The sequence below is a fragment of the Oryctolagus cuniculus genome, chromosome 10 (genome assembly GCF_964237555.1).
Source record: "Oryctolagus cuniculus chromosome 10, mOryCun1.1, whole genome shotgun sequence".
In the NCBI taxonomy this organism is placed as follows: Eukaryota; Metazoa; Chordata; class Mammalia; order Lagomorpha; family Leporidae; genus Oryctolagus; species Oryctolagus cuniculus.
Window position 1 is genome coordinate 100105647 of NC_091441.1, and position 19676 is coordinate 100125322.

The following is a 19676-nucleotide window of genomic DNA, read 5'->3' on the forward strand; positions in this document are numbered from 1 at the left end:
GGCCAAAGCTGGAATCTTGGAACTCAGAGTTTTACGTAAATGGCAGCACCCAATTACTTGAGCTTTCATTGCTGCCTTCCGTGGTCTGTGTTAGCAGGATGCTGGAGTCAGGAGCCACAGCCAGGAATTGAACCCAGGTACTCCAGGAAGAGATGTCAACATATTAACTGGAGGCTTAACTGGCAGGCCTGTGTCTACAAACATGAAAATCAATACTGGGTAAACGTGTAGTTGAAATAAAAAGTGAGTCTAAGGTGGAGCTCCAGGATTGACAGACATTTAAGGGCCTGTCAGTGACAATCCCAAGGCAGAGAGGGAGGTGCCGTATAGCCTGGAGAGGTCCAGGAGAAAGTGGTGGGCACCATACGAAGGGAAAGTTGTGAAAGTGGCACTGCTGGATATGCCGGAGTGATTCTGTAGTTTTGGGCTGAAGCTTCCATTGCATGTGACCATTTCCTTTCGGTAATTTTTGACTGGGAGGTACTGGGACTGGTTGGTGGTAGTGGTGGAGGCAGCAGTGACTGCTGCTACCAACAGGATAATGAAGAAGTGATGGCTCATTTCTGCAGTAGCCACAGTAGTGATTGCAGCGCTGAATGCAGCACAGGGATCAGAGATCCTCGTACCTCAGAGAATGAGTCCTCACGTCAGAAGTAAAGAGGAAGGGCAAGAGTGCCAGGTCCTGACTGTGGACCTGGCTTTGACGAGGACAGTGACTGGTGACAAGCTCTTTAGTAAAGTGGAGTGGGGTGGGGGGCCGGGAAGTGTGTTGCTGGAAGAGCTGACAGAAAGTGCTGATTGAGTGGGTGAAGCGCATCTTGGGCCTGTGTGTAAAAGGAGGGCATATTGACAAGGCTCTGAGAGGCTTGGTGTGTTACTTGGTACACTGACCCCAAGCTCAGCTACCTTTTTGGCCTGTGGTAGGTGTCTGAGAGCAGCGTGGTGGATGATGGTTAGTGGGGACTACTGCAAGTTATCTTTTCCTCACTCCTAGAGTGGCTGTGAAAAACTGACACCCAGATTTTTCTTCACATCACTAAAACTGAATCATTGTTTGTTCCTCACTGTGGTTTAATGTGTTCCTATATTCCTGGACATAACAAAGAGCTTTATGTGTAGGTTTTTTTAAATCATTGAGTAAGAGAAATGAGGGCTTTTGCATAATTTGAATTTTTTTCCTGGTTTATTTTTCAATAAAAACGTATTTATTTGAAAGTCTGAATGACAGAGAGGGAGATACACAGTCTTCCACCTGCTGACGCACTTCCCAAATGACCCTAAGCCAGGAGCCTGAAACTCCATCCAGATCTCCCATGTGGGTGGCAAGAGCCCAAAAACTTGGGTCATCTGCTGTTGCTTTACCAGGAGCATTACCAAGGAGCTGAAACAGAAGCTAAGCAGCAGGGATTGGAACCAGTGCTTTGATAGTGATGTAACCTGCTGCCCCATTTACTTTTTTTACTGCCTGTAAGAGCCTAAGTGCATTCTTTAAAGACTTGTAGCGTCAATTTTCTCCCTTAAAGTCAGGGCCTATGGGCCAACACTGTGACATAGTAGATAAAGCTGCCTCCTGCAGTACCGGCATCCCATATGGACGCTGGTTTAAGTCCCGGCTGCTCCACTTCTGATCCAGTTCACTGCTATGGCCTAGGAAAGCAGTAGAAGGTGGCCCAAGTGCTTGAGCCCCTCCACCCACATGGGAGACCCAGAAGAAGCTCCTGACTCCTGGCTTCAGATCGGCCCAGCTCTGGCTGTTGCGGCCAATTGGGGAATGAACCAGCAAATGGAAGGCCTCTCTTTCTCCACCTCTCTTTCACCCTCTGTGTAACACTGACTTTCAAATCTTTTAAAAAAATCAGTGCCTAAATTAAGGAAATTGAAAATTTTAATCTAAGAGTTTTTCTTTTTTTTTAATATTTACTTATTTGGGGCCTATGCTGTGGTGTAGCCCATAAAGCCGCTGCCTGCGGTGCTGGCATTCTACATGGGCGCCAGTTTGAGTCCTGGCTGCTCCACTTTCGATCTAGCTCTCTGTTATGGCCTGGCAAAGCTGAAGATGGCTCAAGTGCTTGGGCCCCTGCACCCACATGGGAGATCTGGAAGAAGCTCCTGGCTTCGGATTGGCATAGCTCCAGCCGTTGTGGCCAACTGGGCAGCAAACCAAATAATGGAAGACCTTTCTCTCTCTGTGTAACTCTGACTTTCAAATAAATAAATAAATCTTAAAAAGATTTACTTATTTATCTGAAGGGCAAAGTTAAAGAGAGCTGGAGAGACAGAGTGAGTCTGCATTCACTGGTTTACTCTCCAGATGGCCACAATGACTGGGGCTGGGCCAAGCCAAAGCCAGAATCCTGGAACTCCATCTGCTTCTCCCATGTGGGTGGCAGGGGCTCAAGCATTTGGGCCATCTTTCACTGCTTTTCTCAGGTACATTAGGAAGGAGCTAGATTGGAAAAGGAGCAGCCAGGAAGGACTCAAACCAGCATCCTCTTGGGATGCCAGCTTCTCAAGCAGCATCCTAACTTGCTGGACCACAACACCAGCCCAGGTTAGTATTTGACGGTTTAGATCTCCTCAGAATCTGCAAGAGTAGATGTTAACAAAAATAATAATAATAATAGGGACCAGTGCTGTGGCGTCACTGGTAAAGCCAGCTCATATGGGCACCAGTTTGAGTCTCACTAACCCCCACTTCCAACCCACCTCCCATCGGTAGATGGCCCAAGTGCTTGGGCTCTTGTGCCCTTGTGGGAGATTCAAAAGAAGCTCCTGGCTTCAGATCTGCTCAGCTCTGGCTGATACCACTGATCAAGGAGAAGATTAAGTTCATGAGCTAGAAGCCGTACCTCCTTAGCTTTTTTTTTTTTAAGATTTATTTATTGCCGATGCCATGGCTCAATAGACTAATCCTCCACCTGCGGTGCCAGCACATCGAGTTCTAGTCCCAGTCGGGGTGCCCGATTCTGTTCCAGTCGCTCCTCTTCCAGGCCAGCTCTCTGCTGTGGCCCGGGAATGCAGTGGAGGATGGCCCACGTGCTTGGGCCCTGCACCCCATGGGAGACCAGGAGGAGCACCTGGCTCCTGCCTTTGGATCAGCGCGGTGCACCGGCCGCAGTGGCCCTTGGGGGGTGAACCAACGGAAAAGGAAGACCTTTCTCTGTCTCTGTCTCTCTCTCACTGTCCACTCTGCCTGTCAAAAAAAAAAAAAATTCATTTATTTATTTGAAAGGCAGAGTTACAGAGAGGCAGAGAGTGAGAGAGAGAGGTCTTCCATCTGGTGGTTCACTCCCCAGATGGCTGCAAAGGTCAGAGCTACAGTGATCCGAAGCCAGAAGCCGGAAGTTTCTTCCAGGTCTCCAATGCAGTGCAGGGACCCAAGCACTTGGGCTATCTTATACTGCTTTCCCAGGCCATAGCAGGGAACTGGATCGGAAGTGGAGCAGCCAAGATTCCAACTGGTGCCTATATAGGATGCCGGCACTGCAGGCAGTGGCTTTACCCACTAAGCCACAGTGCTGGCCCCCTTCCTTAACTTTGTATTGCCATGTTCACCTACTTGTCAATCAGGGGACCCCTCCCTAGAAAGTACTTCCTTTTAGCCGGGATGTGGGGGTGGTACCATGTTAACACTTCCGTTTTTCTAAGCTCATAAAAAGCTAGGAAGAACAGAAGCATACTGTCTCTTCCTCATGGAAGAGCTGAGGAGGGTATGATAATGCCCTTTCTGTGGCCTATTCTCCCTCAATAAAGCCCTAATGAGCCTGTGTATTTTTCTCACTTTGTAAATAAAGTTTATGACACTGCATGCTGTGTTTGGCCTTGTATTTCTCTAAGTATGAGGCAACAGCCTGGAAAAATTTTTTTTTTTTTTTTTTTTTTTTTTTTTTTTTTTTTTTTTGACAGGCAGAGTGGACAGTGAGAGAGAGAGAGACAGAGAGAGAAAGGTCTTCCTTTTGCCGTTGGTTCACCCTCCAATGGCCGCCGCTGCAGCCGGCGCACCGCGCTGATCCTGGCAGGAGCCAGGAGCCAGGTGCTTTTCCTGGTCTCCCATGGGGTGCAGGGCCCAAGCACCTGGGCCATCCTCCACTGCACTCCCTGGCCATAGCAGAGAGCTGGCCTGGAAGAGGGGCAACCGGGACAGAATCCGGCGCCCCAACCGGGACTAGAACCCGGTGTGCCGGCGCCGCAAGGTGGAGGATTAGCCTATTGAGCCACGGCGCCGGCCCAACAGCCTGGAAAATTAATTTAGGCCCAACCCAGCCCATAACATGGCCATTGAGGCCATTTTGGGAGTGAACCAGCAGGTGAAAGCTTTCTTGTTGTCTTTCCTCCCTCTCTGTGTAACTCTGCCTTTCAAATAAATAAGTAATTTTTAAAAATCATGTGGTAACAAGTAACCTGTTTATGCAAATATTCATCATAAATTTGTACGTTGGCTTTTCAAAGCGTTCATGGAAAACACACATGAAAAAGCTGTATGAATCAAAATTTTTTCCATCAACATAAGCTTGTCTTTTAATTCCATTTACCGTGAACATTTTCAAGTACTTTCATGTTTGTCTCTTGTGTCTGGCCCAGTAGTCAGAGTCTGGGATGGAAGGGATTTCAAGGAGGGAGGCCTGCTCTTGTCAGGTGGTGGAGAATGAAAACTGGTTTACTGAGCATCAGACCTTGGTTAGAGCGCCATGTAATCAGAATGACAGTTGCGGACCTAACTTTAGGTAAAGTTGGGATTTATTTCTTCCTGTCTCTGCCTATCCAAATTTTATAGTACTTCACTGTCTATTTTTTATTTTATTTTATTTTTATTTATTTTTATTTTTTTGACAGGCAGAGTGGACAGTGAGAGAGAGAGAGACAGAGAAAGGTCTTCCTTTTCCATTGGTTCACCCCGCAGTGGCCACTGTGGCCGGCACGCTGCCGCTGGCACACCGTGCTGATCCAAAGCCAGGAGACAGGTGCTTCTCCTGGTCTCCCATGCGGGTGCAGGGACCAAGCACTTGGGCCATCCTCCACTGCATTCCTGGGCCACAGCAAAGAGCTGGCCTGGAAGAGGAGCAACCGGGACAGAATCGGGCACCCTGACGGGGACTAGAACCCGGAGTGCTGGTGCCACAGGTGGAGAATTAGCCTATTGAGCCGCGGTGCCAGCCATTCACTGTCTATTTATATAAAACCTTGTACCGTGGGCAGGTGTTGTACAGAAGATTAAACCTCCAATGGGAATGCCAGCATCCCGTGTCTGAATTCTTGTTCATTCAGGATCTTCTGTTCCACTTCTGATCCATCTAATGCCATCCTGGGAGGAAGCAGGCGATGGCTCAGTGGTTGTTGAGCCCTGCCACCCATGTATATCCCGATGGCATTCCAGGCTCCTGCTTTGGGCATTCCCAACCCTTGCTCTTGTGTACACTGGGGAAGAAAACCAGGAGGTTTCTCCCTCTCCTGTGCTGCCTTTCAAATAAAAATAACTAAGTTTTTTTTAAATAAATAAATAAATTCTTGCCCGAATTTGTTAGTCAAAAAGAAGCCTTTGTGAGTTTTTCTTCCATTGTTTAAATGTTAGAAAGCACACAGGAAGTGTTTTAATGATATTCAGACTTTAACCTTGCTCGTGTGCCTGTGTGGCAGAGTGAGCTCCCGTTTGCTGGCTTATTCCCTGTGTGTTTGCAATGTCTGAGGCTGGGCCAAGGCTGAAGTCAAGGATGCAATCCAGGTCTCCCATGTGGTGAGAGCCATTATTACTTTCTGGAAGGGTCTACATTGACAGGAAGCTTTCATCTGAAGCCAGAGCCAGGAATCAGCCACAGGCACTCTGCGGGATATGACATCTTAACAGCTTAGCTATACACCCACTCCTCACCTTTCTTTGTAATTTGAAAGAGGGGAAATTGGGTTTATTTACATGATTGTTTATACTTATTCTACATTTTGTGTCATATTTCTTTGTACTTAACCATGTAAGCAGCAAGTTAAAATGCTATTTCTAGTGTTCATTAATATGTATACTGTCTGCTGTATAATCCATTTGGATGGATAGAGCCTAATTTTCATAACCCTCTTTCACTGGGTATCCATATTTTATAATTTTCCCTAAGGTAATCAACTCTTCAGTATGTCATTTTTTAAAATTTATTTATTTATTTGAAAGAGTTCCACAGAGAGCAAAGGAGAGGCAGGGAGAGGGAGAGAGGGGAGAGAGAGAGAGATATCTTCCATCCACTGGTTCACTCCTCAGTTGGCTGCAACAGCCAGAGCTGCGCCAATCCGAAGCCAGGAACCAGAAGCTTCTTTCGGGTCTGCCACTTGGGTGCAGGAGCCCAAGGACTTCTGCTGCTTCCCCAGGCCATAGCAGAGAGCTGGATCAGAAGTGGAGCAGCCGGAACTCGAACCGACAGCCATATGGGTTGCTGGCACTGCAGATGGTGGCTTTACTCTCTACACGACAGTGCTGGCCCCTCCAGTATATATATATATATATATTTTTTTTTTTGATAGGCAGAGTGGACAGTGAGAGAGAGAGACAGAGAGAGAAAGGTCTTCCTTTGCCGTTGGTTCACCCTCCAATGGCCGCCGCTACAGCCGGCGCACCGCGCTGATCCGATGGCAGGAGCCAGGATCCAGGTGCTTTTCCTGGTCTCCCATGGGGTGCAGGGCCCAAGCACCTGGGCCATCCTCCACTGCACTCCCTGGCCATAGCAGAGAGCTGGCCTGGAAGAGGGGCAACCGGGACAGAATCCGGCGCCCCGACCGGGACTAGAACCCGGTGTGCCGGCGCCGCAAGGTGGAGGATTAGCCTATTGAGCCACGGCGCCGGCCCCTCCAGTATATTTTGATGCATAACATATACTCTCTGTTGTTTCCTTAGGGTGGAGAGCCAGGTCAATACATATGAATATTTTCCTTTTTTTTTTTTTAAGATTTATTTTATTTATTTGAAAAACAGAGTTACAGAGAGAGGTAGAGACAGAGAGAGAGAGGTTTTCCATCTGCTGGTTCACTCACAGATGGCTGCAACGGCCAGAGCTGTGCCAATCCGAAGCCAGGAGCTTCTTCTGGGTTTCCCACTTGGGTGCAGAGGCCCAAGGGCTTGGGCCATCTTCCACTGCTTTCTCAGGCCATAGCAGAGAGCTGGATAGGAAGAGGAGCAGCCGGGACTAGAACCGGCACCCATATGGGATGCCAGTGCTTCAGGCCAGGGCTTTAAACCGCTGTGCCACAGCATCGGCCCCACATATGAATATTTTCTTAGGTGTTGATACTTAATAACAGAAACACTGTATTGCTTTTTATGTCTTTAATAACGTATATTATTAAAGCTAATAAGTTTGTTTTTATTTTTATTTGTTGGCATACAAATTTGTGGATCATCTCTGTGCCTTCATTTGAATGAATTTTGGCATTCTTCAGCCCTTTGGGTGAAGGAAGTATAGGTCTTGGCGTCGGGGATTGCTCAAGGGATTTTCAGAGAATGTAGGATAGGTGTGTGAGACCCAAGATTCTGTACTTGGTGTCTGTCTAGCCCTTTGGGAATTAGGATTGAGGATCATGGACATTATCTGTCCTTGTCTACATGGCTTAGCCTTCAGACTTCTCTCTTTTGTCTCTTTCTCTGCCTCTCTCTAACTCTGCCTTCCAAATAAATAAAGCTTAAAAAAAAATCATCTGGGAAGCTTTTTGAATACTAATTTCCTTAAGCCAATTAAATTACAGTCTCTGGGAATAAAGCTCAGAGATTAGTATTTCTTAAATACAGTCCAGATTATTTTATTTTATTTTTAAAGATTTATTTATTTATTTGAAAGAGTTACACAGAGAGAGAGAGGTGAGAGGTCTTCCATCCACTGGTTCACTGCAGTTGGCCACAACAACCCGAGCTGCGCCTATCCGGAGCCAGGAGCTTCTTCCGTGTCTCCCATATGGGTTCAGGGCCCAAGGACTTGGGCCATCTTCCACTGCTTTCCCAGGCTATAGCAGAGAGCTGGATCAGAAGTGAATTAGCTGTCACTTATATGGGATGCTGGCACTGCAGGCTGTGGCTTTACCCGGTATGCCACAGCGCTGGCTCCAGTCCAGATTATTTTAAAGTGCAACCAGATTTAAAAATCACTGCTCTTGACCTGTGATAAAGTCTGTAGTCCACAGACTTTATCAGGTGAGTCTGGTACAAACACAGGATCTCAGATCCCACCTTAGACCTCCCTTTTTTTAAGGAAACCAGAGCTGTGGCCCCAAAACCCTTCACTTTTTTTTTTTTCCCAATATTTACTTATTTATTTGAAAGGCAGAGTTACAGACAGGCAGAAGCAGTGAGAAGGAAAGAGGTCCTCCATCCGCTGGTTTACTCCCCAGATGGCAGCAGTGGCCAGAGTTGGGCTGATCAGGAGCCAGGAGCCTGCAGCTTCTTCCAGGTCTGCCACGCCAGTGCAGGGGTCCAAGGATTTGGGCCATATTCTGCGCTTTCCCAGGCCATAGCAGAGAGCTGGATCAGAAGTGGAGCAGCTGGGACTTGAATTGGCGCCCATATGAGATGTGGCACCCATATGACACTGCAAGTGGCAGCTTTAGCGTCTCCTCTACAGTGCCAACCCCACCTTAGACCCTTTCAATCTCAGCATTTTTTCAGGAACATATCCAAGTGATTTGTGTACACATTAAATTTGAAATGCACTGCTTTGAGAAGCAGTGGAGACTAAACATTAAATTTACCATTTTACTTAGGGAGTTTTAAAAAGACTAAATACTAGGTTCCCCCTAGAGAGAGATTCTGGTTTATACTTAAATATTGCTGTTTTTAAATAAGAGATTTAAATGTGTAGTTGGTTTGGTTGTTTAGCCCGCTAGTTATGATGCTGTCATTCCATATTGGAGTTCCTGAGTTCCATTCCCAGCTATGTTGCCAGACTGTGGGCTTCTGCAAATGCAGACCCTGAGAGGCAGCAGTGATAACTCAGGTAATTGGGTTCTGCCATCTACATGGGAGACCTAGATTGAATTCCTGTCTCCCTGTCTTGGCCATTGCCTGCATTTGGCAAATACACAGTGGATGTGTGATCTCCGTCTTTGCTTCTTTCTTTGCCTCTCAAAAGTGCAGTGAGTGCTGAGCTACGTCATACTAGCCCAGTTGTAGTGCTGCTTTTGCTGTCCTGGGGTTGCAATAAGACAGCAAGAAGAGAGGTTTTATGTTCCTTTGTTTTTAATTACATGAACAATAAATAACATTTTTTCTTTGTAGAAGGACTACTGTAAAACAATGTTGACGTGTTTTGATGGTTTCTCTTCATAGGCTCAAACTGTGCAGGTTGCAGAAGTTGAACCACAGTCACAGCCACAGCCTTCCCCTGAACTTCTACTTCCAAATTCTTTGAAGCCAGAAGAAGGGCTTGAAGTATGGAAAAACTGGGCCCAGACCAAGAATGCTGAGCTGGAGAAGGATGCTCAGAACAGATTGGCACCTATCGGGAGTGAGTTTTTGGGAGAGAGGGGGGTGAGCTGTGTGTAAAATAATGGTGCTATTAAAGTCACATGAGGACAGAACAGTAGGAAAGTGGTATCCTCTTGCTGTAGGGACTCGAGAACTATCTGAAAAAGTGCTGAATTTATACAGTAGCAACAAGCAGGCCTGACCCTGCCAGACAAGCAGGATTTGCGAGTGTGCCCCAGGCCAGGCATTTTTGTGCTTGTGATTTTCTGAAGTTAGCCTACCATGCCAGGACAGAGTGTCTTTTTGGAGTGAAAAGGAACCAGTGAGTAGTCTCAAAACCCATCTTTTTTTGTCATTAAGTTCATATCCTTGCACACATCACAGCGGATAGATTCTGTTTTGTCCTGCTTTTGTTTCTTGGTCCTGATAATAGCTTTTGGGATAAGTGGAGGTGAGGATTGTGGGAAGGAAACCCTTGGTGTAATAGAGCATATGTGATTACTGCCTTGGTAGGCTCGTTCTCATCTCAGATGCTGGTGATCTTTTCTGTCCCAGTACCATAATGAGCAATATCTGTTCTAAGCCCTTTCTTCAGGAATGTGAGCAACTAGCAAAAAGATCATTATTGTCAGGCCTCCTGTTCACCTCTGGGACTTATGTTACAGGGCGCCAGTTGCTGCGGTTTCAGGAAGATCTCATCTCCTCTGCTGTGGCTGAATTGAATTACGGGCTATGTTTAATGACCCGGGAAGCTAGAAACGGAGAAGGTGAACCCTATGACCCAGATGTGCTGTACTATATTTTCCTGTGTATTCAGAAGGTAGGAAACTGATCTTCACAGAAACAGGTTGGAACTGTGTTCCCATTCGGTGTTAAAATGAGCAAGTTCTCTGGTGCAGGTATTGTGGCACAGCAGGGTACACCTCTGCTTGGATGCCTGTATCCCATTGTGCAACGCCTGGTTCACATCCTCGCTCTTCTGCTTCTAGCTTAGCTTCCTGTTCATGTACCTGGGAAAACAGCAGATGATGGCCCAAGTGCTTGAATCCCTGCCACCCACTTGGGAGGCCCAGATTGCGTTCCTGGCTTTGGCCTGGCCCAGCCCTGGCTCTCCCTCTCCCTCTTTTTCCCCTCCTCCTCTTTGCCCCTCTTTCTTCTTCCCCCTCTACACCTCCCCCCATTAAATAAATAAACAAATAAATCTTTAAAAAAATAAAAGGTAGTTCTCATTTATTTATTTATTTATTTATTTTTTCCTTTTTTTAAATACAAATTCTTGGACCCCTAAACAGAATAACTGAATCAGAAACTGGGGGCTTTGCCAGGTACCTGGCTTTTTTTTTTCTTTTCCTTTTTTTAAGAAATTATTTATTTATTTATTTGAAAGGCAGAGATACAGAGAGGAAGAGATCTTCCATCCACCAGTCCACTCCCCAGGTGCCTACAACGGCCAGGGCTGGACCAGGCTGAAGCCAGGAGCCAGGAGCCTCTTCCATGTCTCCCACTTGTGTGCAGGGGCCCAAGCACTTGGGCCATCCTCCACTGCTCTCCCAGGTGTACCGTCAGGGAGCTGGATCAGAAGTGGAGCAGCCGGGACTTGAACCAGCATTCAAATGGAATGCCCTCACTGCAGGCCAAGGCCCAACCCTCCATTCCACAGCTCCTTATCCTCTTTTATTTATTTTGAAAGTCATAATTAGAGAGAGAAAGATCTTCCATCCACTGGTTCACTTCCCAGATGGTAGCAATGGCTTGGCCAAAGCCAGGAGCTTTATCTGGGTCTCCTGCATGGGTGTAGTGGCCCAAACACTTCACCAGCTTTACCCTACTATGGCACAATGCTGGACCTTGAAGACTGTTGAAGAGATTGAAGACAACTTGCTGGTTGGAACTCACCCTACTGCCTTGTCCTTAGAAAAGTTTGCCTACCAGTTTGTTCCTCTTTCTTGTTGGCTCCAACCCAGGCACAAAATGAATTGCTTTCCCTACTGTGTCTCATTCCATGTTCTTCCCAGTCCTTGAAGGCATATTTAATGTACATAAATCCTAGTAAGAGGCTGACATCAGATCCTGTTCATGATTTTCATTTACCTCTGTAAGAGGATACCTTACTCGGGTCCAACAGCATTCACAGAACCTGCCTCATTGGCCCAGGTGTCAAGAGTGTTGTGAGAATCAGTTCACATGTTCTGAAGTCCATTGTGGAAGTGTCACATGCTTGGAGAGTTTCAAGGTGGAATGGGAAGGGAGAAGTAGTGGTATTGGTGGAAAAAGTGTTTGTTTCTATTGAAAGCCTGAGAGAGGAGACTACCAATAACTTAAATTGATTATTTTTCTTCTAGTATCTTTTTGAAAATGGGAGGGTAGATGACATTTTCTCCGATCTTTATTATGTTCGATTCACGGAGTGGCTACATGAAGTTCTGAAGGATGTTCAGCCCCGTGTCACTCCACTTGGTAAGAGCTTCCCTTGTTTTTTGATTACTTTCCCACCTGTGTATGAAAAAGATGGTCAACTTCTGTGGCTGGCTGTGGTGTACCGTTTGGGTGAGGGGCTGTAGATCTGAGGCAGCAGCTTTGACATCTGCTGCTTGGCTTGATAAGGAATAGACATTGCTCACCAGAGAATACTGCTGGTCTAGGCATGACAAGGACATGGGGTTTGCAGAACTAGTGGGGTAGTTGATAACTTTCTATTCATATTTATTGATTAAAAGCAGAATCGTGAGCAACTGTTTTACCTGGTGGTTAAGATGCCCACATCCCACATTGGAGTCCCTGAATTTGATACCCAGCTCGGCTCCCGATTCTAGCTCCCTGTGAATGCAAGACGGTGTGATGCTGGCTGAAATAGTGTGTCCCTGCCATCCACATGTAGACCCGGATTGGGTTGTCAGCTCTTTGCTCTAGCCCTGGCTATTGCCGCCATTTGGGGGGTGAAACAGCGGATGGGAGCTTTGTCCCTGCTGTCAAATTTTTCAGAAAAATTGGAATTATTACATCAGTTATGAATGGGGGACACTTTCATGTGAGGGACACAGTTTTTGCTTTACCCACATTTAGATCTGGGCAGCATGTCATATTGGAACATAAGCTTTTAGTAGAGATTCTGACACCGGGTTATTCCTCTTTTCTTTTCCCTTTTGCCTTCCTCCTTCTGTCCCTCTCTAACCTTCTTCAGGTAAAGTTTCCTTGAAAAACTAAGTGGGGGATTTTCCATATATTCTTAAATATAGACTGTCACACACTATTTCCCTTCTTGCCAACATGCTGTATTCATGTGGTACATTTGTTACAGTTGATGAACCAGTATTGATACATTATTAACTAAAGTCTGTTGGTTGCACTATTAGGGCTGACAGGTGTTGTATATTCTTTGGGTTTGATAAACATGTGAAGACGTGTCCACTTTTGTCTTGGCACATAGAATGCTTCACTGCCCTAAACATCCTTTTCAGGTATTCATTTAAGATTTCCTTTGAGTCTTTTCATGGCTTGATGGCTCATTTCTTATCACCAAATAATATTCCATTTTATGGAGGTGCCACAGTTTATTTTATTTATTTATTTATTTGACAGGCAGAGTGGACAGTGAGAGAGACAGAGAGGAAGGTCTTCCTTTTTTGCCATTGGTTCACCCTCCAATGGCTGCCATGGCCGGCACGCTGCGCACACCACACTGATCCAAAGCCAGGAGCCAGGTGCTTCTCCTGCTCTCCCCTGCAGGTGCAGGGCCCAAGCACTTGGGCCATCCTCCACTGCCTTCCCGGGCCACAGCAGAGAGCTGGACTGGAAGAGGAGCAACCGGGACAGATTCCGGTGCCCCAACCGGGACTAGAACCCGGTGTGCCGGTGCTGCAGGCGGAGGATTAGCCTATTAAGCCGCGGCGCTGGCCGCCACAGTTTATTTTTACTGTCACCTGTTGAAGGACATCTTTGATGCTTCCAGATTTTGGCAGTTATGAATAAAAATGCTGTGTAAACATTTGTGTACAGCTTTTTGGCAAAAGAATAGACAGATCAGTGGAACAGAATAGAATACCCAGAAACAGATATTTTACATAGGAGAAAGGCAATTCAAAGGAGAAAGGTTAGTCTTGTCAACAGATGGTGGTGGAACAACTAGACACCCACATAGAAAAAAAATGAATCTAGATACATACCATTCATAAAAATTAAAATGGATCATAGACCTAAATGTAAAATGCTAAACTATAAATCTCTAGAAGGGTAACAGGAGGAAACCTAGGTGATCTTGCGTTTGGTGGTGACTTTTGATAAGCACCAAAAACACAGTCTATGAAAGAAAAAATAGGAGCTTACCTCATTAAAGTTTACAACTTAGACCCTGCGTAAGAGACTCTTAGATTGCTAAGACAAGTCACAGACTAGGAATGAATACATGAGCTGTTTGAATGGTATCTGAAGTACACAGAGAATTCTTGAAACTCAGCACCTAGAAAACAACCTGAGGAAAACATGGGAGAAGATCTGAGAAGATATGTAAAAGACAAATAACTATATGAAAATGTACTTGATATGTCATCAAGCAGTTGCAAATTAAAACAGTAAGATAGGGGTTGGGGCTGTGGCACAGCAGGTTGAGCCACAGCCTGCAGCACCGGCAAGAAGAGACCCAGAAGAAGCTCCTGGCTTTGGCCTGGCCTAGCCCTGGTTGTTACAGCCATTTGGGAGTGAACCAGCACAAGAAAAATCTTTGTCTCTGTCTCTCGCTCTCACTCTTGCTCTGTCTTTGTAATTCTGCCTTTCAAATAATCAATTAAGAAGAAAAAAGATAGAACTATACGCTTACTAGAATGACTAAAATCCAAAGGAGAGCAACAAATGCTGACATGGATAGGGAGCAACAGGAACTGTCATTTATTGCTGGTGTGAATGCTAAATGTCACAACCACTTTGGAAATCAGTTTGGCAGTTTCTTAAAAAGGTAAGCATTTTTTTAGTGATATAACTGTCTCCTTGTTATTTACACAAACATTAAAAACTTCACATGAATATGTTGAGTTTTAATCCTGGCATTACCATGTATTAAAATGTATACTACTGGCTGGCACCGCGGCTCACTAGGCTAATCCTCCGCCTTGTGGCGCCGGCACACCAGGTTCTAGTCCTGGTTGGGGTGCCGGATTCTGTCCCGGTTGCCCCTCTTCCAGGCCAGCTCTCTGCTGTGGCCAGGGAGTGCAGTGGAGGATGGCCCAAGTCCTTGGACCTTGCACCCCATGGGAGACCAGGAGAAGCACCTGGCTCCTGCCATCGGATCAGCGCAGTGCGCCAGCCGCAGCGCGCCAGCCGCGGCGGCCATTGGAGGGTAAACCAACAGCAAAGGAAGACCTTTCTCTCTTTCTCACTGTCCACTCTGCCTGTCAAAAAAAGACTCAAAAAAAAAAAAAAAAAAAAGTATACTACTAACGCTCTTATTTTTTACGTTACTGGTTAAAGTTTTTGAATGCCAACTTTGTGCCAGGCTATGGTGTGTGTAGTCTAGTAAGTGCTGACAAGGTATAAATAAGCAAGCTAAGTTCTTTGAAGAATGGAGCAAAAGAGAATGGAAAGTGTTACGGGTGTTAGGAGGGAAGCCTTTCTGAGGGGCTTTATCATCAGAAAAGGCATGAGGGCAGGCACTGGGGACAGTGGTTAGAATGCTACTTGGGACACCGCTTCTCAGTATGCCTGAATTCATGTCTTGGCTGCCCTCCAATCCAGCTTCCTTTTACAATGCATCCTGGGAGGTAGGAGATGAGGACTGAAATACTTGGGTTCCTGCCATCTGCATGTAAGATCCAGAGTGAGTTCTGGGCTTCTGGTTTTGGCCTGTCCCAGCCCTGGCTGTTGTAGGTATTTGGGATTTGGACCAGTGGATGGAAGACCTCTCTGTCTCTCTCGCTCTATCCACCTTTCTAATAATTTAAATAAAAGAGAAAAAGGTGACTCATTTTATATGATTTGCAAATTTTCAAGCCCAGTATGGATGTTCATAGATGAATGTTTAGCTTTCATTATGGAAATTTCAGCATACATAACAGGAGGACGTGTCCGTGACCAGTCTTGTTTCATGCATCCCAGAGCCTCCTTCACCTCCTGTATTATTTTGAAATAAGTTCTAGACTGTTTATCCATAAATATTTCCATACGTATTCTGTTTGTGTGTGTGTGTGTGTGTGAGAGAGAGAGAGAGAGAGAGAGATGCAGACATAAGACAGTGCTCCTTACAGTGGCTTGGGTTCAGCCAGGCCAAAGCTGGAAGCTCACAGCTCAGTCCAGATCTCCTGCGTAGGTAGCAGAGGGACCCAACTACCTGACCATCACCTGCTGATTCCCAGGGTCTGTGTTAGCAGGAGGCCAAACTCAGGAGCCTGAGCCGTGACGCAGCCCTATGCTCAGATTCTAGATGCCACTGTCTTAACCGGCGTCGTATTCGTTGGACCAGTCACTTGCCTCTGATATGTTTTTGTTTTGTTTTGTTTTGTTTTTTAATTATTTGAAAGGTAGTTAACAGAATGAGAAACAAAAGGGAGTGAAATCACCCACCCACTGGTTAACTCCCCAAATGGCCACAGTTGCCAGGGCTGGGCTGAGCTGAAGCCAGGAGCCAGGAGCCAGGACCTCCATGAGGATATCCCACATGGATGGCAGTGATCCAAGTACTTGGGCCATCCTCTACTGCATTTCCATTAAAAGAGGCTGGATTGGAAGTGGACCAGCAAGGACTCGAACCAGTGCTCCAATATGGAATGTCCACATTGCAGGTGGTGGCTTAACCTGCTGCACCACACTGTGACCCTGATGTGTATTCTTGACATACCACAATGCCATTATACTTCTCTAAAATAATAATAATAATAAAGTTTGTATGTATGTGAATTTTTTTTAACCAGGTTATTTCATGGATGTCTTTTTCTTATGTTGCCTATGATAATTTCTGGATCCATTAAATCTTTGTGGGTTGCAAGCTGGCCTTCTATGGTACTACTTCTTTGTTAATAGTTAGAATATAAAAAGATACTTTCCTTCTTCAACTCTGATTTCTCAGCAACACAGATTGTATAGAAGAGGCATGATAAGAGCTTGTTTCTCTTTGTTTAATTACCTGTTTTCTTTTTTTATTTATTCATTTGAAAGGTAGAATTAAAGAGAGGCAGAGAGAGAGAGAAATAGTCTTCCATCCACTGGTTCACTCTCCAAATGGCTGCAGTGGTCTGAGCTGTGCTGATCTGGAGCCAGGAGCCAGGAGCTTCTTCCTGGTCTCCCATGCAGGTGCAGGGGCCCAAGGACTTGGGCCATCTTCAGCTGCTGTCCTAGGCCATTGCAGAGAGCTGGATCAGAATGAACCAGCATCCATATGGGATGCTGGCACTGCAGGGACAGCTTTAGCTTCTATGCCACAGTGCTGGCCCCCTAATTACCTGTTCCATTGTAATGAATTGTTTTGCTAACTTTCCCCAGTGATGACCACTGGGTTTTTTGTTGTTTTGTATTTTAATAATCATTGTGATTTCATGAAATGTATGTGTATTTGATGTGATTAGGTCTGGTGCAGTTATCATTACTCATGAGCAAATTGTTCTACCTTTTGTCATTTGGAAGCTCTTCAGATTGTCTTCAAAGTCTCTTTGACATGACCCTAGTAGTGTTTGAGAACTTCTTGATTTCTGATATGACAGAATATTCCTGACTTTGCACATTTCTTGTCCCCTTGTGGGATCCCGCAGTTCTCCCTGTTGCTTAGTACCACCATCTGGATGCTAGGAGTGCTAATTGCTTGTAGTTTGGTCATTGTTTCTAAGCACAACAGTTGGAACTGGGCCAGGGGAAAGCCAGGAGCCTAGGACTCTGTGCAGGTCTCTCCCTTGTGAGTGACAGGGATTCAGGTACCTGAGCTATCACCTGCTGCCTCCCAAGGATGCACATTAGAAGGAAACCGGAATCACAAGTAGAGCCAGGACTCAAACCCAGGCACTCTGATGTGGACGTGAGTGTCTTACATACATCTTAACCACTGCACCAAGTGTCACCCCTTAACAATTTTTTTTATTCAAGAGCAGAGAAAGAAATTTTGTTGTTTTTAATAAAATACATTATTTTAATGCAGTTCAGATTCAGAAATACAAGACTTCAATACTCATATAATGTTTTTGTATTTCTTTCCTCCCATGATTAACAGTCCTGGTTCTCAGGTGTTAAAGGTGATTTTAAACTGTGTTGTTTAAGAGAGTAGAATTAGGGGTGATACCAAAAGGATTGGCTGGTAGCCTGAACCTAGAGAAGTGGAGCATGTCAGAGTAGGCCTGGAATTGTTTCTAAGACAAGTCCCTTACTCAGGAAGGCTGTCTTCTGGTGCGCATCCTGCATCTTGGGGCTTTCGGATACGTCTGAGAGCAAGAAAACTTTTCCCATTGCTCCAAGGCCACAGAGTAGCCTTAACAGTAGACAAGAGTGGAGTTCACATGCAGTCAGAAGGCCAGCTTTGGTAGGAACAGAGACTGTAAGGCTGTTTAGTAGAATGTTCCTTTTCCTTCTTGCAAAAAGTGTCATCCTCACTGCCTGCATTCTGAGTCTCTGCAAGACTATCCTGGTGTCAGCTGCTCTCACCATGACCCTGTGTACAAACACTTGTACGTTGCCTGTTGAGTGGCGCACATGAAGGGGACTTGGTCGTCAAACCAAGAGTCACTTTCCTTTGTCGCAGATGTGGTTGCCCAAGGCTTTTTTTCAAACCACTGTCTTTGCCCCTTCCTGCCTCTGGGTTCACTTACAAACCAGGGTCTTAGAGTTACACCTGCCCTTTTGGGAGAAATTGATAATCATTCAAATATCTGTATCTTTTTTATCTGGAAAAGAGATGAGAATGAACTTGCTTTCTATAGATAGCAGACATAGGTAAGGTTTGGTAAAGGTAAAGGCCAACAGGGACATACACAGTAGTTCTTTGGGCCCAGCACACCTTGAAAATATGAAAGCTCTGTCCCCTCTCTCAAAAAGTAAACATAGATGCAGAATTTCTGTTATGATTTTAGGTACTTCATTCTCCCTGGGGGCAGTTCTTTGGCCCCATGTTAGCATTGGACTGGAGGGGGAGTTTGTCAGGTGGCAGCAGTCTGTGAAGCAGTGCTTCTCGAGATAGGCTTTTGCAGAGCAGCCGTGGCAGCAGCAGCGCCTTGGAAGCTACTAGAAACGCTCCTTAGGAGGTCCACGCCAGAAATTTGGCTGAGAGCCAGGCATATGTGTTGTAACAGGTTTGCGAGATCGTGTTGACACACTCGAGGGAGACTTCCCTGATTCAGCTTGTACTCCTGTCTGGTGGTTGTGCCTCACTCCGCCCGTCCTGTGCCTGCGAGGGGCCGCCTGCCATCACTTGTTGTAGCAGTGCTCTGTTCCTCCTAGGCTATGTGCTGCCCAGCCACGTGACTGAGGAGATGCTGTGGGAGTGCAAGCAGCTTGGGGCTCACTCCCCCTCCACCCTGCTGACCACCCTCATGTTCTTCAACACCAAGTAAGTGTTCTAGAGGCTTCACATGTAGCGCTGCTGGCGTCTGCCCAGTGAGGAAGGTGGAAGCTCTCCAGGAGGATTGTGACTTCCTCTGACACATACTTGAGAACCTCTGGGTTACTGAAAGCCTCTAGCCCCGCTTGGCTGCACTCTGCGTGGTGGTCAATGAGGCAAGCAGCCTTGCAAAACCCCTGCCATCCATCTTGATGTATCTCTTCCACTAGACACTGTGCTTGGATATGGGCCTGCCCAGATCCTGGGAGTGTGGGTGGAGGGGGAGTCCTGGTATCCTCCTGGCACCCCTCCCTCTGCCTTGCTTTCACTTGTGGTCCAGGTACTTCCTGTTGAAGACAGTGGACCAGCACATGAAGCTGGCCTTCTCAAAGGTCTTGCGACAAACAAAGAAGAACCCCTCCAACCCCAAGGATAAAAGCACGAGTATCCGGTACCTGAAAGCTCTTGGAATACACCAGACTGGCCAGAAAGGTAGGAAAAGGAGGCAGGGAAGACACAGGTGCTACTTGTCCAGTCCAGCCGTTGTGCCTGTGGGATAGTGATGGAGTGTGAAGGTTGGGTTTGCTGGACAGGATTTCTCAACTCCCTTCTCCCCAGCCAAAAACTTAAGTTACAGAAGCAGAGAATCCCCAGAGAAGATAGCTGCCTTGTCCCTTCGTAGTCACTGCCTGTGGCTCATGCCTTCCTCCTCCCTACCCCCAGTATTTCCTAGGTGGGGTGGTTCAA

At 46.2% G+C, this 19676-nt stretch overlaps 1 protein-coding gene across 7 annotated transcripts in view; it reads left to right on the forward strand.

Annotated features, from left to right (window-relative positions):
* The window catches only part of QRICH1 (glutamine rich 1), a 56283-nt gene that overhangs the window by 34242 nt on the left and 2365 nt on the right, over positions 1–19676 (forward strand). For all 7 annotated transcript variants that reach the window (XM_070050816.1, XM_008260628.4, XM_008260626.4 and 4 more), the window contains 5 exons: positions 9290–9467; positions 10093–10247; positions 11770–11884; positions 18830–18938; positions 19270–19421. In XM_070050816.1, coding sequence (XP_069906917.1) covers positions 9290–9467; positions 10093–10247; positions 11770–11884; positions 18830–18938; positions 19270–19421 — 709 coding nt within the window. The remainder of the gene's footprint in view (positions 1–9289; positions 9468–10092; positions 10248–11769; positions 11885–18829; positions 18939–19269; positions 19422–19676) is intronic.